General features: G+C 41.0%; 1 protein-coding gene across 2 annotated transcripts in view; it reads left to right on the plus strand.

Moving 5' to 3' along the window:
* The first annotated feature begins 2,071 nt into the window (after nucleotides 1-2,071).
* The window catches only part of Frmd3 (FERM domain containing 3), a 245,933-nt gene continuing 222,452 nt past the window's right edge, over nucleotides 2,072-25,552 (plus strand). For both annotated transcript variants that reach the window (XM_005340906.4, XM_005340905.5), the window contains exon 1: nucleotides 2,072-2,401. In XM_005340906.4, the coding sequence (XP_005340963.1) occupies nucleotides 2,255-2,401 (147 nt within the window). In that variant the 5' untranslated portion in view covers nucleotides 2,072-2,254. The remainder of the gene's footprint in view (nucleotides 2,402-25,552) is intronic.

The following is a 25,552-nucleotide window of genomic DNA, read 5'->3' on the forward strand; positions in this document are numbered from 1 at the left end:
TTGTTTTCCCCCAATACATGCCAAGGGTTTCCAGAGTCCATATTTTTATAATTCTTGAAATCTGAGCCTTTATTTTTAAGTAGGGCAGATACCCAATCTCAGATTCTTCTCATATCCTCAAACTTCTGTTTCTTGCAAAACCATATTGGATGATCTTTGTTTTGTCTTTCTCCATACTGTCCTTTTTGGCCTTATTTTTCTTCTTTGAAATATGAGATAATAATTTGGAGCCTAAGAAGAATAAGTGTGTGGACTTGGAGGAAAATCATGGATTATGTTGGGTGGTGACTTTTCTTTGATTTCTTGGCTACCTTTTGGGTTGGGAGAGATGATTCAAACATAGTTGCAGTTTTCAAACTAGAGTGGCTATCAACACTGACACTTCATATATACATATGTGGCTTTGCAGGTTACAAATAGTAACCTGTGCTCCACTGGCCTTGTCTCATCCCAGCTTCTCATCCACCTGTGAGAGGGGAGGCAGCTGAATTCCCCTTTGGCGTTGAGAAAAGAAATGATGAGACTTTCCAAGATCCACAGAGTGGGCAGTAGTTGGGCCAAGAATCAAATCAATATCTTACTAGACCCTGACTTCTCCTTCAGGTTCTGCCCTAATTTTCGAAGCCCCAGGAAAGGGTATATAAGATGGCCCATGTACTATTTCCAAGATTTAAAAGTAAAAATCCAGCTATCAAATGTTACATTAAACATACTCTATCCTCCTATCTGGACAAATTGTTGCAGTTTGGTGGATCCAGAAGCAGACACTAGCCTGTGGGATGTTTATTATGATCAAGGAAGGGAGGAAGCAGAAGCAGGTAGAGGGAGAAGTCCATAGGCAATGCAAGCACCTAGCCACAGTCAACCCCTCCAGGTGTCCTACAGCATTTGTGGCCTTTTACACAGTGTAGCGGTAGGTAAAATTCCTGGACCTTGTCTTCTCCACAGGACCTGACACACCTTTGGATGAGGGGGCTCCTGGCAGGTGTGGCAAACCTTGAAAGAGCTGGGCAAGTCCTTCCTCTAACAAACATTCCTTTATGTTCAAGAAAGGGCAGCAGGACAAGAGGGTTCCCATCAGTTTCTATTCTATTATCCAAGTCCCCACCTCTAAGCTCCATATAGCTGCCTTAAAGGCCACAGTTGGTCACCCAGTTGGGCCTAGGGAACATCACACAGGGGCTTATGTTTCTCTGGGGACGATAGTAATTTCCCAAGGGATCATAGGGTTCCCCGCACGCAGAGATTAGTGTAAAACGGGATGACACACATCTCCTTTGCCATCACATTCCTGGGCAACTGGAGGTGAAGGAGACTCTAAAGGGGGAAGAGCAGGATAGGAATCCTTCTTGCCAGGATTTAATGTACAACCAAACATTATACTGAGACGTTGAGAGATATAAACAAGAAATTGCTTGAGGAAAGCTCTAAATTTCTTAAAGAAGGGGATTGACTCCCAGTTAAGATAGAGTAAACCAACGGTTTAAAAAATCCCCATGAGGACCAGACATTGTTACTATTAGCGGTATTTCTGGAGTAGCTTGCCTCCTGTCACTCTTTGGGGGCTCTCCATCTACTCAACAATCCTTTCCCGCAGTGGAATCCCCCTTGTGGGAGTGGGTCAGGATCCTTCTTCGCCTTTTGCTCGCGGCCAGGTTTCTGGGGCGGAGCAGTGCAGGGTGCTGTCGGGCGCCTAGGGTGGCCCTCGGGACTGGGAGAAACCACTACCAGGAGCCAGATCAATAGCTGCCAGAAAAGGAGGCGGCGGAGAGGCCAAGGAATGCTGTGGGGCCCAGCCTGACGCAGCGGCAGCGGCAGAGGAGCAGGCCACTGCTAGGGCTCCCGGGCCACCCAAAACAGCTGTCCCTCCGCCTTCACCTCCAGCCGCTCGGTGCGCGTGGGAGTGAGTGCGTGGCGCGCCCGCTGGGGGTCGCGGGCTCTGTGCATCCTCTGCGAACGAGCCCTGGCGAAGGGAGGCGCACTAGCGCGCGCGACAGGAGGAGGCGGGGAAAGAAGCGGGCGAGGCCGAGGAGAGGGAGGGGGAGGGAGGAGGAGGGAGGAGGGAGGAGAGAGGGACCCGCCCGCCGAGCCCCGGCTGCCTAGCATGTGTGGCCGCAGGCATCCGACGCTGCCGCTGTTCCCCGGCTGAGCCGCGCCCGGGTGTCCCGGACGCTGCGTGAGCCAGTGTGTGTGTCCGCGCCGGTGAGCGCCGCGCCGGCCCTAGCCTCTCGCTCGCTCCCGGTTGCTGCGGTGCATGTTCGCTTCCTGCCACTGTGTGCGGAGAGGCAGGAGGACCATGAAAATGATCCACTTTCGGAGCTCCAGCATCAAATCGCTCAACCAGGAGATGAAATGCACCATCCGGCTGCTGGACGACTCGGAGATCTCCTGCCACATTCAGGTGCGGGAAGCTCCCGGAGAGGGTGCAGGGCGCGGGGTACCCCTCCCGGGAGCAGGACTGAAGGGGTGCTCTGAGGGTGGGCGTGCGCGGGTAGGAAACCCACCCGAGCTCAGGAGCCCGGCTAGAAAGCCAGATTTCTCCTCGTTTGCCCTCCGAGGCTGGGGTCTTTAAATGCCAGCCATGAGGGCATGGTCCTCCGCAGGCTCCAGGCGCACCTTATCTGCGCCGGGGCCCCTTACCTGGCATGCACCTTGCACTCATGTCTCGCTGTGTCCAGGTTGGGGGAGCCGGGCAGTTACCTCCGGGGGCCCCTGGCCCCTTCTGACCCTGCTTCACCAGGAAGTGGGAGCCCCGCGAGCTGAGAGGGACACTTGCCTGTCGCCCACTCTTGTTTCCTCCCTTTCTCCACGTGGATAAGGCATGCACCAGTCCGGGTTCACTCATTTCTCTCTCCCGCGCCCAGGCTCCAGAGGTGTCCTCAGTCCAGGGACCCTCTTCCGGCTCCCTCCTGCCCCTCTGCCAGTGGTCTTTACTTCTCTGTGTGGGGCAATGTCGAAGTTTCCCCAGAGTGAGAAAGATTGGGTAGCCTTGGGCTCCAGCTTTGAGAAATGCGATGCGCACAGGGTTGAACAGGAGCTACCTCGAAAGGAACATGTGAAGTCCGAGCTTTTCGGAGAAAGGATAAGGATTTGTGATGCCAGCAATGGGGAATCCTGCAGAGAACTGGGTCCTGGGAAAAAGAGTCCTTTGGAATCTTGATGGACATTCACTATTGCCCAATGTAGAGAATGTGCGTTGCTTTGGCAAATGCATCTTTGCTGGCATCCCTTTCCTTGGGTAGTAAGTGCCTTTGGGCTTGCAGATCTAGTGTGAACTGCGAGTGTGTGTGTGCATGCACACGCGTGTGTGTGCATTTGCGATGCGTGTACATATAGGCAAGTCTGTGCCTCTTTCCCTGATCTCAAGATGCCCCACTAGGAGCACACAATCTGGAAAGGTCGTATCAGGGGCTCCGTACTATTAGCTTCTGACTTCAAAAATTTTTAATTATTTCTGGGATTTCCTCTTCTCACCTACCAGTCTTGAGTCTTGAGGTTCCAGGACCATGCCTGTGAGAGGTGAATGGGGCAGCGTCTCCCAGTGGCAGGAATCCTCATATATGAATGAAGGGTCTTTCCCTACCTATTAGAAAAAAAAAAAATCTAATGTCCCCAGATGGTGTCATTATTTAACCAATCAAAACGAATTAAACCTTTATATATGTGTGTGTGTGTATGTATGTGTGTGTGTGTGTGTGTGTGTGTGTGTGTGCATATATATATATATATATATATATATATATATATATATATGGAGTTTATGGCACCAGGACAGTGCAATTCATCTGTAAGCTGATAGCTAGACAGGTTTCAAGGCAGAGATGTGATGCCTTATGATCTCACAGGAAAGTAGGCTCTGGTTGAATTTTCTGAAGAATCTTGAAATTTCATTCTGAGCTAAGCACCACTGCTAAACTTAATAATAAAAGGATTAGCAGGCTAGGCAGTTTTTCTGCTGCCACCATGGTTGTGCAGAAATGTTTGGCATGTACTGTCTTGTGATCCAGAGAGAGGTTTGCTTAAAGTGCTAAAGTGGATGTATGGGTGACTTAAGTCATAATGAATGTGCAGATAATAAAGGGGCCAACAGTAGACTTTGAGGCTGTTGCGGTCTCTCCCAGTCTCTCAGCCCTCTACTTTCTCTAAGATGGAGTTGACATTTGTTTTTTCTTTCTCTCCTTTAAGACCAACTCTTCCTTAGAATAGATAAGTAGCCCCCAAAGGACAAGCATTTGTTTTCTGTTGTTCTAGGAAACAATCAAGTTTCTTAACGTAATAACAATTTGGAAAGTTTTAATTTTTATAGCCCAACTGATGCCAAATAGGTTAAATTTTGTATTCCAAAATGTTGATTTTGACATTGATTAAAAAAAACATGAAACATTTTTTTCTGCCTCTCCTGTCCCCAGATGGTGTCATTATTTAACCAATCAAACAAATTAAACCTTTTTATTTTGATGATTTTGGACATAATACTTCTTAGAGTATTCCAAACAAGAATTAAAATTTTACTTCCAGGTATCATCTAGGTTTATCCCTGTTTGTTTAGAGAACAAAAATACTTAGAGGCATCAGCACTTATTTTGGGAAAATCCACTTGTGTTTCTTCCCTCCATTCTTTTCTTCCTTCTTCCCTCCTTTCCCTTCCTTCCCTCTCCCTTCCAGGGAATCAAAAAGTTAAAGGACTGTATGGACTATCACAGAGAGGCACACCCTCCCACCGTAGCCCACACCTGTCTGCCTGAGTTAGGAGCTCTCACACCTGGTGCCTATCTGACCCCTGTTCTCTCCAAGGTGCAGGTGCTATCTGTGGAACCCAGAACAAGTAGAGAAACTCAGGTCAGGAATCCTTGGAAAGATCCTTCCAAGGATCAGTCTGCCTTCCTTATAAGTGAGTACCCCAGGTTGAAAGAAAGACTTCTACTCAAATAGGTTCCCTTGGCAAGGTGCTGGAAGGTGGCTGCTCTGGAGATGAATTCAGGACATGGTAGAAATCCTCCAGGTTGTTGTTTGGGACCATGTAAAAACTCTAGGTACCAGTTTTGAGTATCTTCCACGTGACAGCCCTTTGCACTTATTAGATCTAGTCTTTACTACAACCTTTAGATAGGTATGGTTTCCATCTTATGGATAAAAAAACAGAGACACTGAGATTTTAAGTGACTTGTCCAAGACTACATCTCTAAAAAGAGGCTGAGTTTCTGGCATTCAAACCCCAAAATTGTTTGGATCCAAAGCTCATGTATATTTTTGACATATTACCCCATAGTTAAATTGTCCAACTTTCAGTGACACTTCCAGACACTGAAGTTGATAAACCCAAGGTGTGGGGTTTGCACCAGTGACTGAAGGCCAGTTGAGACTCATGATCAGTGAGGTCTAAGTGATCCTCCCTGCCAGTTTGCGAATTCAACGTACCCAGAGTCTGATAGGAAAGCTGGTAGCCCAGAGCTGATTGAACACCACAATCCAAAGGCCACTGGGGGTCATTTCTGCTCTCAGGAGATTTGGTGTTTGCCTTCAAGAAATCTATGCCACACTATATTTTTATATTTCAGATTGTGGCACCTCAAATTATCCCTGTGCATTAAAAGATGAAGCTAGAAGCTAAGGGGGACTTGCCTGGCTGTGCTTTGATTACAGGGTGTGATATAAAAGGTTTTGTCCTCTCAGTGTACTTTCCACAAAAGGGAGAAGGCGAGTATTCTACTTACTACTTCCCTCTACCCCAGGATACTTGCATTTACTGTTTTTTTTTTTTAATGAAAAGATGTTGTAAAACAACAGCTTTTAAATATTTCTTTCCCAAGTGATATAATTTGATTGTATTTGCAAAGAAAACTTTCAAATACACAAACTAACAGCTTAGTCTCAGCACCCTGGTGGCTAGTTCCAGTAGGAAATTTGGAAGTCACTATCTCTGTCTCATCACTGGTATAGGATGCTGTCCCATCATCTCATTTACATGTAAATGTTTAAGTAGAATGGAAAAGGAATTCCAAATAAACATGGAGTAAAAGGGGAGCACTGGACAGAGGCTCAAGGAAGGGAAGGAGTTGCTGAATGCTCCCTATTGGCTTTTTCCATTTGAGCCAAACCTTGAAGTTTAGATATTGTAGGAGGATGTGGATTAGCCCTACCCCTCTTTTTTCATTCAGTCTTGCTGCTTTAATTACATCAGAGTCCTAGCCATCCTTTACCCATTTTTCAGAAACTGGCACAGATATTCACAACTCTTTCTAATAAACTTGCCATTTTTAATACTAATATAAATTGAGTAAAATTTAGACTTTTTTACATTATTCATCTTTAGCAAAACCTGGTAAACATGGCTGACATGTTTTGAATTGGTTGGAATCTGTGTTTGTATTTGAACAGCAGTCCCAGCATAGTGCTTTTCACATAATAAGAACTCAGTAAATAAAGGTACAGATTGAATAATTTCCTTTCTAGTCTATTAAATTCACAAGGGTAGGGACATTTTTGTTGTTGATGTTGTTCACCATGGAGTCCCTAATATCTGGAGTAGTGTCTGTAGTATTTTATGTGTTCATTAAATGAATGAGAGCTAACCTACACAATATTTAATTTAGCTTTCAACACAAGGATAGCATGATAGCATTGGCTTGGAATCAAATGTGTGATTTAATTATGTTAGCAACCAGTTGTGTGACATTGAGTGAGTCATTTCTTATTTGTAAATTAAAGGAGTTGCGTTAGAAGAATGACAACAGTTTTAAAAGTCTCTGGTTTAATTATTACATAGGAAAATTGCATTTGAGCAAAACAGGGCTATCAACCGAGTGGTTACATTCATGTTATCTCAGGTGATTTTCATAATTATCCCACATTATCTTCATTTTATTGATGTTACTGTGTTATTGCATGTTATCTTCATCTTGCAGATATGGAAAATGAGATTCAGAGTGATTAAGCAATTTGGGTCACCTGGGCCAATTAATAGTGAGCCATGTCCAACTCACTATTCCAGGCAGAAACCCAGGTCATTTGATGCAAAATCCAGAAGTCTTTCTTCTCCGTGGCAATGCTTCTTGGGACTTGAGAGTTAGGATGCTTTTAGTTGCAAGTAAGAGAGTAGCTAAGTTAAAGTGGCTTAAATATTAAGGACACTTATTATCTTACTTAGCAAGAAGTCCAGAGATGAGACAGCTTCAGGGCTGTTCTCCATGCTGCATAGGCCCAGGTGCTTTCCATCTTTCTACTTTGCCATCTTCAGCATGACTGCTATGTCATTATAGCCTCCCTGATTATAAGGTGGCTGCAATACTGGATGTTGGACACTACCCCACCCAACACCCGGAGGAGGCACATCACAGAGGCACATCTCTCCTAGAGAACCCTTCAGTCTTCCCTTCAGATTCCGCTGGCCAGGACTGGATCACATTCTCATGCCCTAGCTACAAAGGCATCTAGGAATATGTCCATCTTTATAATGGGAGATGAGCTTTGCCATTATGGAAGGAACAGAGGAGTGTGTGTGTGTGTTGGGGAGGAACAGCTAGCTGTTGGCTGATCAAGTTTTGGTGTCTTTCAGAACCCGTGAAATTGGATTGTAATTATTATTTCAAGAAATCTTTCAGGAGAGTTTAATAAAATTTTTTCTCAGCTCTGGCTTATTTTAGAAAATATTTGTATGATCCAGTTCCTGAACAATAAAAATCATTAGATAATCCTTTGTGGGTTTGTGCTGTTAAACATCAGCTCAGTCCTTACTGACACTGTATGTTCTGGGCCACTGAAAGGTGGCTTATCTAGAGCAGGTGCAGCTCTCTACAGAGAGCAAGCTTTATGCTTGTTGAGGTGGCAGGGTGGCAGGGTGGTGGAGGGCTTACGTTCTAGAGCACTGCTTGCTTGGCTTTGAGCTGTGGCTGTGCTGTTGTGTATCCAGGTGACTCTGGGTAAGTCCCTTTAACTGTTTGGCCCTCAGTTTCCTCATTTATAGAGTGATAATGACAATGGCACAGATCTCGTGGATTTATGAAGGGATTGAATGGAAGAATATATGTCCAGTATTTAGCTTAGTACTTTTTTTTTTTTTTTAGTAAAAGCTGAAGAAATTGTGAGTGCTATCTTAACTATGTAAAGATACATGTTATGATTTGGACATTAGGTGTTCAGAAAGCTCCTGTTTAATGCAGGAATATTCTGAGGTGAAATGATTAGGTCATGAGAGCTGTAACCTCATCAGTCCACCTAGTTTGAGTGGACTGTAGGCAGGTGGGACACGACTCGGGAAGGTGAATCACTGGGAGTGTGCCCTGGAAGGCTTCATCTTGCACGAAGCACCCCCACCCCCACCCTGCCACCATGAACAGAACAGCTGCACTCTGCTATGCCCTTTACCATGATGTTCTGTCTCACCTAAGCCCAGAGCAATGCAATTGGCCCACTAAATTATATGTTGGCATGTGCTCATCCAATTACCATTCCAACAGACGAGAAACTACCCTTACCCTCCACCCCCCAACCAAACTGATTACAATAGTACTCTGCATTTGGTCAATGTTTTAACATTTACAACATGTTGGTACATACATTTTTCAACAATACAGTGGAGAATAAGCGAGGAATTATTATGCTCATTTTATAGATGGATAATAGGAGGCCCAGTGACTTGCTTCAAACCAAGGCCCATGATCATCCTGCTGGTGAAATCCAAGTTAGGTTCAGTTGACGACCACATCGTTTCTGCTAGTAAGGATAACCCAACACGTTTCTCTACCAAGCTTATCTAGAATTCCATGCAGAATCTACTGAGAACCAGACAGAAAAGGAACAGAAAGGAGAGATAGTTTTTTGAATACTGTGGTCCAGCACCAATGGTTTTAGGCCTAGATAACATACGGCATTTCTTTATATTAAGTATATACTGAAAAATGCAGTACTATTCCAAAGATCTGCTAGGATCTCAATCCCTTGATACCCTCGAGGCAAAGGCAGAGTGCATTGACTACAGGGAGAATGTGATATTGCTACCTCCACATCATTTGGATGGCATATCAGCCGGATGCTTTAACTACAGGCAACAAATTCTAATTTGAACTGACATAATATTAACGACATTTACTGCCTCGTATATTCAGGAGTTCTGATTTAAGGACTTAATTCAAGGATTGAGACGGTTTCCCTGGGGCTCCCTTGCCTATTTCTACCTTTTGCAATGGCTTCATTCTTGGGCTGATATTGAAATGGTTATAGTAGTGCCAGTTCTCATATTTTCATAGAACACCCACTTTCAGGAGAAGAGAGAAGCCATGTCCAACTCACTACTCCAGACAGAAATCCTGTAGTCAATATGATCAGACTTCTCAGGTCATATGCCCTCGCCTGAACCGGTGACTGTGACCAGGGGAAAGGAATGTGTTCTTAGTTCAAAGTGGCTCAGCTAACCCTGGGATTCAGGGTAGGATCACCTTTCCCTCCAGGTGTTGTTCTGCATCAGGGAGAATGAATACCTAAAAGGCAGGACCGTCTTTGGTAGGAGAAAAGGGGAAATGCCTCCTAGGAAGATAACCCATAATACCTACTCTAGATAGTTTGTTTGGTTAGTTGTCAAAGTGTGGCTTGGAGACCTCTGGAAGGCCCTGAGATCTTTCTGTGGGGGTCTACGAGGTTCAAACTATTTTCAAATGTTACTAAGGTATCGTATGCCTTTTCCCAATAAGTTTTATTGAGATATAATTCACATTTCCATTTAATAACCCACTTAAGGTGTGCAATTTAATATATTAACTAAGTTGTACAACCATCACCACAATCAATTTTATTTATTTTTTTTTTTATTTATTTTTTTTTTAATTTTTTTTTTTCACAATCAATTTTAGAACATGCAAAATTCATGCCCTTTATCAGACATTCTCAATTTCCCTTTAAACCTCCCTGCCCTAGGCAACCACTAATCTATTTCTTGCCTCTACATATTTGTCTATTCAGGACATTTGATAAAAATGGAATCATGCAATATGTGGTCTTTTGTGTCTGGATTTTTGCAGTACAATGTTTTCCAGGTTCATATATGTTGTAGCCTGGATCAGTATTTTGTTCTTTTTTCTTGTCCAGTATTAGTTCATAGTGTGGATATATCATAATTTGTTTATTCATTCATCAGTGATGAACATTTGGGTTGTCTCCACTTTCTGGCTATCATGAATAATGTTGTTATGAATATTCCTGTAGACATGTTTCATTTCTCCTGGGTATGAACCTAGAAGTGAAATTATTGGGGCATGTAGTAACTCTATGTTTAATGTTTGAATAACTACTGAACTGCTTTCCAAAGCAGCTGAACCACTTTACGTTTCCACCAGCAGTGTGTGAGAGTTTAAATTTTTGCATATTCTTTCCAGCATTTGTTATTATCGGTCTGTTGGATTATAACCATCCAAGTGGTTTCTGAGTGGTATCTCATTGTGATTTTGATTTCTCTGATGCCATTTGCATTTTCCTGATGGCTAATGATGTTGAGTAGCTTTTCATGTGATTATTAGCCATGTATATATCTTTGAACAACTGTGTATTCAGATCCTCTGCTCATTTTTAAATTGGGTTATTCTTTATTATTGAGTTCTTTATGTATTCTGGATATAAATCCCTTTCTCTATTCATTGATTTGCAAATTTTCTTTCCCATTATTTGAGCTGTGTGCTTCCTTTTTGGTGATACAAAAGTTTTTGATTTTGATGAAATCATATATATATACACATACATATGTATATATAACACATATGTACTTTTATTTCTTATGATTTTGATGACATAGCTATGAAACTATTGTCTAAGCCAAGATCATGAATATTTATGTATGTTTCCTTCAGTTTCATGGTTTTCTCTCTTACATTTAGGACTTTGACCCATTTTTTATTTGACACGTAGTTTAAAACTTACCATTTGAATGTGTACAATTCAGTGGATTTTGTTATATTCACAAGGTTATACAACCATCATTACCATCTAATTCCAGACATTTTTATCACCCCAGAATAAACCTGTACATGTTAACTGTCACTCCTTATCTTTGATCCATTTTGAGTTAATTTTTGAATATTGTATAATATAGGGGCTCAACTTTATTCTTTTTATGTGGATATCAAGTTGTGCTAGCATTATTTGTTGAAAAAAATAATTCTTTCCCTATTGAATTGTCTTGTCACTCTTAAGATGATTGTCTTTCCCCATTTCCATTCTCTCACCTGTGTCCAGTGTACCTTTTGTCCAAGTGTACATGTTTCGAGGCTACATGAGGTGTGATATCACAGCAGAGTGACAGAAGAAGTATGATGAAAATCCAACTCTCTGTTGAGTTAGACCTTAAGATGTTTGCAGAAATGTACAACAATGCTATTTTTCTCACTAAATTATTTTTTAATTTGTTTTTTGTTTTATAACTTATGCTATTTATGTTGATGTGTAGATTACTGTTATTTTTAAATTATAAAATTGAATATTTTAAAAAGTCTTAGGAAATATTGTCATATACAACCAATATACACAAAAAATTTATAGATCTTCAATTTTGTAAAGGAGTTTAACAGTTGCTGCTATAGGTGACTGGTGATTTCCTGAGCTTCCTGGAAAAAAAAAATTAAAAAGTCCTAAATAAAACAAAATAGAATTCCTGTTCATTTTGGGCCCTCATTGGTCACAAATTAGAGGTTTCTGAAATATGTCCATTGGGTATGTATACATATATATTTGGAATTCTCTGTAGTAATCCTATACCTCTGTGGGTATATGTGTTGCTTGTGTGAGTGTTCACATGTATTTGTGTGTGCATATGTGTGCATGTATGCATATTGCAATGTTAGGAATTGAAGAATAAGACCAGAATCCTTTGTGTAAAATATTTCCCAAGATGCTCTCCAGCTGCATTTGACTTTTTTCAGCCCTAATAATTAGATGAAGCCACATTTTATTTTGAGACCCTTCTTTTGATTATGGAAAATGTGTAGCAACTATGCTTGTGTTTAAAATGTAAACTGCTTGAATCAGATTCTTCAGTGACTTGAGTTCCTAAATTGTTACTTCTTTTTCTGACTAGACATATTAGGGAAAACTGAAAAATATTGCAGGAATGAAAATATAAGAATTTATCTTGTGGAGAATCTAATATGAGATTTATAAGGCAAAAGTGATAGACATTGGGTAGATAACAGGATTTTTTTAGTGCCACTTTGTGTGATGAAGAATTTCAAATTTCTCCTCCCATGAAGTAGTGGAGAACCAGATGTGGAATTTGAGATGAGCAAAAACAACAGGAATACGTTCAGGAGCCACCAGGATAGATTTTGCAGCTGGGGTTTGATTTGAACTTGATTCAGGCTATGGAGATTCAGTGTTGAGCCCTGAGAGGGGATGTGTAAATGCTTCTCAGTCTCTGATGTTTCTGAGAATCTTCTGTGCTCTGGTTCAAATGTAGAATCTGATGCATGGTTTCTTGGAAAGTCTTTTCTAACATGCTTCCAGGTAATGCTTGAGCCTCTGGTCTGTGGACCACACTTGGAACAGTAGGGCATTGGTGGAATTATCAGTCTCATGATAACACTGTTTCCTTGAGTGTGGGGACTGTTCCATTTTATTTCTCTCTATGGTGCCTCACCTGGCACACTTCTCTGAGTTAGATGTTCAGGGAGTGCTTGAATGAATGCATAAAGAAATCCATGTTGATTTGGACCAAAGTGCTGATTAGTTGCTGAGGATGGAATGATTCCTTATGATAGACTGCCCAAGTCAAATCAAGAGATGGCTTTTCAAACAGGATTTCCTGTGATGGCAGATCTGATGAGTATTGAATGTTGGTGAGAGCCAACAGGGGCCTTGAGTTGGTGACAGCTTTCCTGTTCCTCTGGGCCACACTTTCTTCTCTTGCTCTCCTGTATCCTGGACTCTTGGTGGCATTGCCAAGGAACTCTGAAAATATCTTGGCATAAATATTGTGTATAAGCCAGGAGTGACTGGTGGTCCCCAGAGGCATATGGGACCCAGCTGTTTTTACTTTCAGATGTGACCCTGAGGGACAGCAACCCAGGAAGACAATATAAAATGAGTTCTTGTTGTAACATGATCTTTGGAGCTGTTTGTACTGGTGACTTTCCCTGAAAATGGGATGGAAAGGAGAGGGTCACTTTAGAAAAGAAAAAGGATGTTTATTCTAAAAGGAAGGGCATTTGTATATATTAAACCATTACGTTTTTCAAAAGTGAATTAAAGGTTTTTGAAACCACAACAATCTCATTAAATAAACATTTGTTAAATATCTTCTATATGCCAGCATGGAACTAGCAACTAAAGATACAAAAGAAAATAAAAATCAGACATTGAGAGGCTCACAGTCATTTGGGGAAAGATAGACAAGATAGTAATTCAAGTACAAAATGACAGGTATAGACAGGTGTATGCAGGTGGAAAATCAAGAGGAAGCATCTGTATCAGGCTAGGCCATCAGTATCTCTGAGATAGATGAATTTTGACTTCCACTTGTCCTTTTATATCTTGCTTACCCTGGGTATAAACCAGTATGACTGGATGTGGGAATGGAGAAGGGGAGCAGCTAGGATGAATATCAGATGGTGGGTTTCAATGACAGGGGTAATGTTGATGCTGTTCCAGGAGAGTTAAGATCAGTCCCATCATTTTTATGGGCCAGTACAAAATGAAAATGTAGGGTTTCTTGTTCAAAAATTATTAAATATTTTAAGATGGTAACAGGAAACCATTAAGCCAAGTAATGACCCTTCTAAGTATGGGTCCCTGGGCAAAGGTACATGTCACATCCCATGAAGCTGGCCCTGAGGACATAAGACTAACATAGAAGCAGGTTAGGAGAGAGGATTATGAGGTCCATTTTGATATGTTGACTTTGAAGTGGCTGTGGGATATGTGAATGGAGAATTCCCAGTAGACAGTTGGGTCTAAGGAATAAAAGTTGCTGGACACAACAACTGGAGGCACAGGTCAGGGAGTTCTTAGGGTCTCTTTAAAGTGTTGGCAGAAATCACTAATGATGAAACCGCTATGACTGGTCTTCCTGTTTTGTCTACATTTTTTCTTGGAGCATTCTGGTAGATTAAATCAATGGATTATGAACTATGGAATTCTTTCTAAGAGCACTTGATTGCTTTCTCTTCATTAGTCAGCTCAGATCTGAATAAGATCAAGAGATGGTCCCCATTTTCTTCTGCAAATAGGGGAGCCAAACCATAGTTTTCAGTAAAATGTGTTTTTCTGTCCTTAATCCTCATGTCCTATCTTGAACTAGCAAATGAAAAAAATCTCTCTCAGATTTCAAATTCTGAGTCTCAAAGCATAGGATTTCCATTCTAGGCAAGTTGCTTCCTGAGACAGTGTCATGAACATTAAGTAGACAATGCATTTTAAAATTCTGTCAACAAAACTATGAAAAATAGCTTTGCAAATTATACTGCAATAATTTATTACTTATTTAATGTTTATTTATGTCTCAGTTATCTCCGGTGGCAAATGTTGTTTTCTACTTGGTTTCCAAGGGGTTTATTAAAAAATTAATTAAAATAATTCAAGTTCTGTAAAATTGCTCACAGAAATAATCTATTATTAGTAATATAATGACCTGAATCTTAGATGTACAATATAGTTTATCTAAATGTATCTATGATTTTGGGAAGGTATGAAATATGAGTATTCTGTAGCAGGAGAAAGCAATTAACATATTAACACATCAGGATTTGGTTTGTTTTACCTCAGAAGTATAATTTGTTGTTGTAAGGTCCCAGGAAGTCAAGATTGACAGAACCTGGATCTTCATATTCAAACAGAAAATTCAAACACAATATCATTTACTCATGGATGTTGTAATAAAATTAAGCAGTCTTTAAAAAAAAACCAGTAACTAATTAGCTTTATTAATAGAAGAGGGGGGAAAATCCTAATTAACAAGTTGTCTAATAATTCTTCCTTGATGTATTCTAACTAATGTTTTTATTTTTGGCTGTTATATGCACATATTATTGCCCATTGCTTTGAAAATCATGCTAGTCATTGTGATTTGTGTCTTATATAGGCATATTACAATGTTATGGTGATGTTGGGTATTTACTGGTTCTTTGTTTCGTATCAATCTTTGTCTTTACTTCTATTCATCTTTATATCCTCAAGTAGTACAGTAATAATGTGTATTAGCTAGTTGACTAAATCGAAATACAGAAAGGTATGAGACCTCCTACTTGGCAGGTTAGGATGGGGTATTATGTCTTGAGTTTTAGGTTTACTCCAACTATACTGAATACTACCATTATTTTGTTTTTGAATCTTCCTCCATAGTCAAAGTAATGTAATTCTTTCTTGCTAACAACTTTTTTTAATAGCACAAGAGGGAAACCATACATTGTTCACATTTCTGGGTAAAGAAAGCAAATTGATGTTTTAGGAGGATCATCCAAGGACACAGTTTAAATTCTTTCCTTATCTGCTTTCTTTAGTAAAGAAAGTACTTCTTCTGTGACTGAAGGTATAGTCAAATGAAAATTGTAGTCAACCTACCACACCCCCCCCACACACATACACAAAACCACACACACACACACACACAACCACACAAACATATGAATAGTTTGTCATCTAATCTAACTAGATAATTAGTTTCCTTTGATCATTTGGCATGGCATAAATATTGCTTATAGTTCAAAATTTAGAATTAACTCCCAAGATACTGCAAAGAGAAATAAATTAAGGATAATGTCAATAGCATTTCCTATTTACCCTCTAAGGGAATTTCTCCTGTAGTGTGTGAAGATTGCAAGTTGAGCTCTTAGCAATCTCAGACCATGATATTTCAAGGGCCTCTAGAAAAACAGGAGAACAAAATATTTATTGGCTCTAGCTAAAGCCTTATTAGACTCTCTTTGTTTTGAAGGCTTAGGCGGAAGAGTAATGAAATCTCTGGAGTCAGGGGTGGAAGAAACATTTCAGGTTCTTTCATACCACCTGGAGCCTTGTCAAGAATAACTTCACCTCCTGTGTTCCCAAATCTCAAGGGAAATGTATATCTGCTGAGGGTCATCCTGACACCTGGGGTGGGGGGCACCCTGAATGACACCTTTAACTTTCAGGTTTGGAGACATAGGTTCTCCACCACGCGTAGTTGGCCCTTTTTTGGTTCAGTGCTGATTAAAATGGGGCCCGGTGGGGGCTGGGAGGTGGGGAGAAAGGAAGAGTAATGCAGAAATTCAAGGGCAGCCATGAAGCCTGGGTTTGCAGCGCCAGCAGCAGTGTGGTAATTTGAGAATAGCAAATTAGAAGAACAAAGCAGATTCTAATCATAGGCCACAGAAAGGAAGGTGGTTCAGGTTTATCTCCAAATTGTACTTCCATTAGAGAAAGGAAGGCTTTTAATGCTATTAGCCAATATATATTGTTAAAGATTTCTTTCTTCCTTTCTCCAGGCTTTCTTTAGTACGATCACTGAGTAGGAAATGCCAGCCAGCCTTTCTCTTCCTTGTGGTATTGGGCAGTTGTTAAATTTTACATCAGGCCCTCTCTGGCTATGCTCAGAACCATATATAAAACACTTTCTTAGAGTTACTGGAAATTGAGGTGGTGGGTTCGGGAGTGGGGAGAGAGAGAGAGAGGGAAAGAGGAATTGATTTTGAGATTTAGGGTCTTTACCCTTTAGAAGATTCCAGACTGAAGGCAGAATTGAACTCTAAAAGAGTGTTTTTTTACCATCCATCCATCCATTCACTTTTCACTCATTCACTTCTCCACCCGTCTGTCTACTCACCTACTAATTCATCCATTCACCCACCTGCCCGCTCATCCATCTATCCATCATCCATCCATTTTCCATCCATCCCATAAACAAACATTATCTCTAAGGGACATTGAGGTGTGTGAGTTCTTAATTAAGTTTTTAAATTTCTATATGCTATTGAGACTGATGATAGTCCTGTGACCTGTGACTTTCAGTGAATGCACCAGTGAAGCAAGTCTTTTTTAATTACAGATCAGGAAATTGGGAGGCCTAACTCTGGAAAGCCATTAGCCTGTAAGGATGATTCTAAGCATAGCCAGAGAGGGCCTGATGTAAATGATTGTAGAGACTCCAGGAAATAAGTGTTGAACAGTGGTTGCCAGGAGTTGAAAAGGCCTCTGTTGGGGACTGTTCTGGGTATCAGAGGTACAAGAAGATAAATAAGAATATAATCCTTGCTAGCTTATAGAGAATACTAGTAGAATACTAGTCTGGTAGAGACATGTAAATAGATATGAAGTGGTACGATTGTGAAAGAAGAACACCAGAATGTTATTGGAACTCACTGAGGGGGCCGATAGTGAAGTCAAATGTAGCATGGGGAAAGGCATATCCCTCCTTTAATCTCTAGTCACTTTCCTCCAAAGTTATCACTTCTTAAAAGGGAATTCCTTGAAATGGATCACTGACATTTTCTCACATTTAAAATATGAGTGAGAGCATCTTTAAGAACTTTGCTCTTTTTTTTTTCTTGCAAATATCTCAGCGAAAATTTTACCTTGCTCCAAAGTGTTATTTCAAGACAAGTCACACATATCCCATCTCTGCCAGATTTCACTCTTAAAGTATCTACAGTGTAGAAATACTGAAATACTGGAGCAGTGAGTGGGGGCCCCTAATGTAGCTTGGGAATGGCCAGGATGACTTTCTGGAGGAAATAACATCTGAGATGAATTTTAAAGAAATAAATTGGCCAGTAAATTGAAGAATATGTTAAGAAGGGGTGCAGTTAGGGAGGGAAGGACATTCTACTAGAAGGTTAAGCATGGTAAAGACATGGCATTTGAGGGGAACTGAGAGGAATGCACTATAATTTTATGAATTGGCAGAGTCCCATGCAGTAGGGTGTTGGTAATTACCTGCTTAGGCAGATAGTGAAATGGACAGCTAGAGTTTAGAGAATAATATTGACCACTGTTTATTAGGGAATGATTAAGAAAACCTCATTGAGGCATGGTTTGTGTGTGTCAAAATGATCTGATGAATTGTTTTGCAGGAGCTTGACTCACACTTCTAGAGCTACAGGTAAGATTTGTTAAGTGTTCCATCTCAGGCTTTGAATGCCTTAGTGCTTTTTGTAAAAGCACCACCTAAGGGACACTGGAGTTAGTGAGACCTCAGCAAAGGTTTTAAACTTCTATGTGCTTTTGGAAGTGGTGATGATCCCATGACCTGTGGCCTTCAGTGCACTCACGGAAGCAAATCTTTCTTAATTACAGATTGGGAAATTGGAAGACCTTATCATGACAACTCACCCCATTTACCTATTAGGGTGATCTTGAGCATAGTCAGAGAGGGCCTAATATAAATAATTGTAAAGACTCCAGGAAGTGTGTCAAACAGAGGAGTAAGGAGTAAAAAAGGGCTCTTTATGCATGTTAGAGCAGTTTTTCCAATAGAACTTTTGTGACCATAAAATGTTCAATACCTGTACCATCTAGTTTGGTAGACACTGGCCTCATGTGGCAGTTGAGCACTATACTAGTGTGACTCAGGAACTGAGTTTTTAACGTTATTTAATTTTAATTCATTAAAATTTAAGTAACTCAATATGGTGGCTACCATATTGGGCACCAAATGTCAGCCTTTTTTTTTTTTTTATTGTTGGTCGTTCAAAACATTACACAGTTCTTAATACATCATCTTTCACAGTTTGATTCAAGTGGGTTATGAACTCCCAACTTTACCCCGTATACAGATTGCTGTTTCACATCAGTTACCCTTCCATTGATTGACATATTGCCTTTCTAGTGTCTGATGTATTCTGCTGTCTGTCCTATTCTCTACTATCCCCCCTCCCCTCCCCTCCCCTCCCCTCCCCTTTTCTCATCCCTGTTTAATGTAAATCTTCTTCTCAAGCTCTTCGTCCTTACCCTGTCCTTGTTTACTCCCCTTATATCAAAGGGGTCATTTGGTATTTGTTTTTTAACGATTGCAAATGTCAGCCTTTTAACAGTGTCATTTGTCATTTGAACCTTTGGTGAATGTGTTACTTTTGGAGTTGTAAAAAACCATAAGAGATTTTGAAGTACATAAAAGTGCCTTTATTTTCAGAGAAGACTTAGAAAGTTGGGAAGGATTTTAGGTGATTTATCGAACAACCACATCTTTCTCAGAGAGCACTTGAAATCCAGAGAAGGGAGGGGATCCACCTAACCCGGCGAGTGACAGCTCTGTGATGCCAGTATCTGGCTCCTGTTTTCAGGGTCCTTTCTACTTCCTGATAAGATGTGTCCACGTGAAAGTAGTCAAGGCTGCTATGTGTTCATTTTGGATCTGAAAATAAGTAGCATAATGATTTAGAGAGAGGAAAATCACTCCTAAACTTGTAATTCTTGATAGATAGACATCACCTCTCAAATCAGTTTTTCTCTCTGTCATTTATTCTGGAGGTAGTATCTTTTCTTTTTCAAAAATAATTATAAAAACACTTAGTAAAAATAATGGAATAATACAAAAGATTACCCAACGAAAAACAAGTCATCCTCATACATCTGTACCTAGGTATAGAGGCCTCTATGATGTTTTGGGGGTAAAGTTTCCCAAAATATTCTTTTTCCTTTCAGAAAACAATCTTGACCACTGTTTATTGTGGAGTAATAATAGCTCCATTGAGGTGTAGTTTGTATAGGCCAAAATGACCTGGAGAAATGTTTTGTAGGCTAGCTCCAAAAACACTTGTAGAGTAAGAGGTAAAATGTATTGGCTTTAAAAAATCAGGCACTGAATACCTCCAGAAATGTTGGCACCCAAATGTTTTCCTTTTCCTGAGCTCCTACATTCTCTTTGGTGAGCTCTATTTGTGTTGGATGGTTAATAATCACATCCTAGCTTTGGGGAATGTCTTCACTGCTTCCTCAATCCTGTCATTTTATTTCTCTCCTTTGCAGCATGACTGGAATAAATGAAGAAACTCCCAGGCCCTTTCCTTTCTCTGCCTGCCTCTGTCTTGCAGACTTGGGATGTCTTCAAAGAGGACCTTTCCTCCCAAGGGTCCTGTTTAAAATTCTGTTCTCAGTGAAGTGTGAAGAACAGTCAGAGATGCTGAAAGACATCTGATGTATGAGATTCCTCCCAAGGAATAGTGACTTTCTCAGAGGACTCCCAAAGAGAGGGGCAAGAGGAAAGGAGGCCTGGCCTCCACGAGGAAGAGAGTAGAAAGGGAGACCTGGAGATCTGCTCTGGTGGTATGGCCACACATTGGGTTTATATATGGCCACAGCAGGCCCTTGGCCATTTTTGCAGGAGGGCTTTGAGAAGGTTTGTAATGAATGAGTTGATCATTCAGTAAGCAAAATTTTAATGTCCACCACAAACGCTGTGTGAATCTTTCCTTGAAAGTGACTGTCCCAGCCACTCCCATCACATTCTTTCTTGCTACTTTTTCAGAGCATTTATGGATGTTATTAAGTTGCTCATTTCTTTGTGGGCTTGTGGGCTTGTCTTTCGTCCCCATAGACTGGCCACTCTCTGAGGACAGGGATGCTGCTGTATCCTAGTGTCTGGAACGTCCCCAGTGCCTGGAACATTGAGCTCAGTAAAAATATTGGTTAGCTGAAAGAATAAATAAATTCCTATGCTTCACCTAGTAGTAACTATCCCCATAATAGTGATAAATACCATTGTTGTGTGCTTAGTATGTGTCAGTTCCTGTGCTAAATAGCTTTCATCTCATTGAATCCTCAAAAGCAGTTCTTGGAAGTGGAAATTAACATCCTTACTTTGTAGGTGAAGAAAATGAACCACAGAGATGTTGAAGATTCCTGTGTGGAGTTACGTGGCTAGTTAGTGGCTGGCTGAGCTTTTAACTTGGGTCTGTCTGAGACTTTAACGTTTAACAAATCAAGGTACAATCCCTAGAGATAACAGCTTTGAGCGGTAACTTCAGAGAGGAGCCCTACAAAGGAAGCAGGTGAGTGTTGGGCAGTTGGGAGCAGGCAAGGCATCCATCTGCTCCTGGGGGATTTAGATGGAGACACCCATATGGCCCCATTAACACAGCACTGTGGAGTAGGATTATCCCTGACCCAAGTTCCTGGTGGATATTTTGAGCAGTTGTGAATAATTTAGGTGCTGAGGCAGAAATGCTTCTTTGCACTGAATTCTAACTGAAAACTGCTGAAATTAAAGCCAAGAGGATCAGCAGCTGTTTGACTATAATTATTATTATTTTTATTTTTTGTTAAGGAGCAGGGGAGAAAAACAACCCTGAAATCAGCCACATGTTTTGCCTTTTTGGTGCTCTTTCCTGGCTTTCCAAATGGCTCCTTGGTGCTTGTGAGTATTTTTATTTTTATGAGATCATATTTCGCAAAATACCTGGGAGCCATTTTCACCATTCTGGGTGCCCAGAGAGCGCTTACTTTGATCCATTTTCCTACCAGGAGAGCTGAAGTGGAGAAAATGAGGCCTAATGGGCACCATGGTCTCAGCAAACCCCTGCTTCTGTGAGTCCTCCCTGAGCCTTGGTGCTTTCGCTCCTCCTCAGCTATGGGGGTATCAGTTAAGCCTCCAAGTGTGAATTTACACAGCATGTTATATTCTGTAAATGCCTCAGATTCTGTTTATTGGTCATCTCCAAGCAAGTCACTAAGCAGGAAAAGAGCAAAATGTGATAGAATCTGGGTCCAACACTTAGCATAGCTTGGTGAGTTAGCCCAGCCCAGGGCAAAAACTTTTGAGAGGCCAAGTGCATCTTCCTAAAGAGGGTTAGTGCTGTCCAGGCTCTGAGTGTGATCTTATTACATCTTTTTAAGTCAGTTTCTATTGGGATATAATATACATACCCCACATTTCACCTTTTAAAATGTACAATTTCATGGTTTTTAGTGTATTCACAGATTTATGCATCGGCCACCATAGTCAATTTTAGAGCACTTCATCACCCCCAAAAGGAGACCATACCTGTTGTCACTCCCTCCAACTCCTGAATTTCCTCCAGCCCTAGGCAACCACTATTGTACTTTATGTCCCAATAGATTTGCCTTTACTGGACATTTCATGTAAATGGAATCATGTAGCAATTGGTATTTGTGACTGGTTTCTTCCATTTAGCATAATGTTTTCAAATTTTTTCCTGGCAGCAATTATCTGTACTTCATTTCTTTTTGTTGTCTAATAATATTCCATCGTATGGCCATACTGCTGTTTATCAATTCTTTGGTTGATGGATAGTCAAAGTGTTTCCCTTTTTCAATAATAAGAATAATGCTACTCTATGTAAAAGTTTTTGTGTGGACATAGGTTTTCATTTACCTAGGAGTAGAATTTCTGGGTCCTGTGGTAGTTCTGTGTTTAACTTTTTGAGGAAATTCCAGACCGCTTCCCAAAGTGACTGCACCATTCCCATGGGATATGTGTGGGCATTGAGATATCTCCATATCCCATCAGTGACTCTTGTTATTGTCTGCCCTTTTGATTGTAGCCATCCTAGTGGGTTTGGACGGGGAGGTGGATTGATACTGCAGTTTGGATTTGTGTTTCCCTGATGGCTTTCACTTCCATCTTGACTTTAGTTGTTTTCCTCTTAGTGGCTGAATGGTGTTTTTGAAGGTTAATGTTTGAACAGGAGAAGAGAATGAGGCTATCTCTGGAGGCCTGGTTTCCACAGGCAGCCTCATGTCTCTCATGCTTGCACCTTTCCATCTGTAGGGCTGGGGGACCATGACTGAACCACTGCCCAGGACTTCATGTGGTAGCCACCTGCTACCATCTTTACTTATCATAAGATCCATAAGAAATATGAAGATTTAAAGAAATTTGCTTTTAAAAGTCAGTAACAGATGTCATCCTGTTATTCACAACCTAGGTTGTGAATGTTTCTTAGGTCATAGTGTTTTTATGAAGACACTGTATCCCAAGCCTACAGCATGGAGAATGAGTGTGTTTTCCAGTTTCTTTACGTCCTCAAAGAATGAACAGATAGGCAGAGCCCAGATCCTGGAAATATGTGTGTTAATTAAACTCTTTGTTTTGAGATGGATTCACATATAGTGGTAAGAAGCAATACTGAGAGATTTCATCCTTGGACTGTTTTGCTGTGATAGGAAAAATGAAAATTTACTGAGGGATTGGAAAATAACTCTGGAAGTGTGCCAAGAAACCCCAATGATTTCTGTGTCCTCTTCTCTCTGCTTTTCCCAGTATGAGGACCACATGACTAAACAGACACATGAGCTGCTCCTGGAGAGTGATTGTTTTTTGACAACAGTTATTCAGCTTTGAGAATTATTTTGGCTTAAAGTAGATAAGCTTAATGACAGCACCCCTTCTCTTTCTTCCCATTCTTGCTCTTAAGAGTCATCAGCTCGCATTGAATCTTCTTGTCCATGGCTATAGCTGCTGACCCTAATCTGTTGAACGTTTAAGAGAAATCGAGCGTGCCAAGGATCTCATTTTAACTTAGATCTAGCCCATACTGGAAAAATAATCTCTTAAATGAAGCAAAGAAGGTAAATGAGCTCAAGATTGTAAACCTGGTCAGTGCATTACCTGGAACATTGTTTTAAATCTGGTGCTATCTTTGATTCAGTACATATATATCACATATCTGCCCCGAGTTAGGGATTGCTTGAGGTTCTGGGGCTATAATTAGAGAATGAAACACACAGAAATCCCTGGCCTCATGGAGCTTATGTTCTGCTGGGGGGAGACAAAAAATAAATAAAATATAGAGTATGCCAGTTGCTGGCAGGTGATTTGGATAAAAAGTAGGAGAGGGGATCAGGTGGAGAGGTAGAGGAGGAAGGGCATGGGATTGATTCCAGCTTTAAATGAGGTGATCGTGAAAGAACTCCCTGGGAAGGTGACTCTAGAGCAGGGATGGCAACCTTTTTCTGTAAAAGGCCAGGTAGTATACGCTTTAAACTTGGCTGGCCCATTGCTCAGCTCTTATAGTTCAAAAGTAGCTGTTGGGGTGTGTAGGTGAGTGGGAGAGCACTTGCCAAACACGTGCAAAGCTCTGAGTCCATCCCTAGTACCACAAACAGATAAACAAATAAAAAGACCTCAGAGGCAGCTGTAGACATTAAAGGAATGAGTGTAGCTGTGTGTCTATAAAACTTTATTTGCAGAAATAGAGGATATTCTGGGCTTGTGCAGGGTCTGTAGTTTGTCAATCCCCACATTAGAATAAAAATGTGAAAGTGGAAGAATTCAGGTCCTGTGGTCTAAGGGGGAGATCATTCTAAGCAGAAGGAATAGCCAGTGTAAAGGCCCTGAGGGGGATTGGTGACCAGCATGAGTGAAGAACAGGAGGAGTCAAGTGACCAAGCAGAAGAGTAGCGGGAGATGAGGTCAGAAATATGGTGGGGTCAATCCTATGGGGATTTGTAAACCAGTGAAAGTAAACTCAACGTGTTTGTTAAAAATAGAAGAACAATCTGTGAACTGATTTATAAAGAATTAAAGTATAGTAAGCATACATAAAGGCATATACTCATAAGTGTGCAGCAAAATATACTTTTATAAAGTGAGCACCCTGGGGGCACAACATGCCTGGCACCCCAGAAGTCCCCATGAGCATTCTAGCATCACTGCTCCCTGAGGGTGACCACTGTCCTGCCTTCTAATGCTATAGGTTAGCTGCCCCAATGTATTTTGGACAACAAAATTTTTACATAAAAGGCATCAGGAGGGATATACTCTTTTGACTTCTGTTTTAGCTTCTTATGCTCAACATTATGTTACTGAGATTCGTCCATTTTGGCGCTTGTAGCTGCCATTTAAAAAATTCTCACTGTTTCATGAGAGTCAATTTCATGAATATATTGTTATTCATTTTGTTTTTAAAACTGTCGATGGAACTTTAGTCATTTCTAGTCCTGGTCATTGCCAATTGCTTTGCTTGCTATAGCTTTTTGTTTTTGGTAACTAGTGTGTTAGTTAGATTTTTTGTTGCTGTGATGAAAATACCTGACAAGACTAACTTAGAGGAAGAAAAGTTTGTTTGGGATCACTGTTTCAGAGGTTCACGTGGTCAGTCAGTTCTATGCTCTGGGTCAGAAGTGAGATGGAGCATCATGGCCAGAAGGCATAACAGAGGAAACCACTCAGTTCATGGGAGCCTGGGAGCAGAGAGCAAGAAAGAGAAGTCCAGGGGTCAAGATGTAATCCTCAAGGGTGAGTCTCAGTGAACTACCTTCACCAACCACACCCCACTTTCCTGTAGTTACTGCTCCATGCAAATCAGGATGGACTGATTAGGTTATGGCTCTCATATTTTAATCATTTCATCTTCTGCATTAACACAGGAGCTTTTGGAGGACACCTCATATCCAAACTAAAACAAATAGTAAACTCTTCCATGCAATGTCTACCATGGTTAGAAGCTTTTGGACTTTGGGGTTTTGAGACTTTTGGTGTTTGAGAATACAGTCACCCTGGACCATTCACTGACTTGTCTGGGAATAAGGGTTCTTCTTGCTGCCTCTCAAGAGTTCATATCTGACCAGCACTCAGCTGTCCATAGGCTGAGCTGTGCAGTGGGCATTCACTACCAGTTGGAGTAGTTTGCCCAAGTTGTTGTTG

The sequence above is a fragment of the Ictidomys tridecemlineatus genome, chromosome 4 (assembly GCF_052094955.1).
Source record: "Ictidomys tridecemlineatus isolate mIctTri1 chromosome 4, mIctTri1.hap1, whole genome shotgun sequence".
Lineage (NCBI taxonomy): Eukaryota > Metazoa > Chordata > Mammalia > Rodentia > Sciuridae > Ictidomys > Ictidomys tridecemlineatus.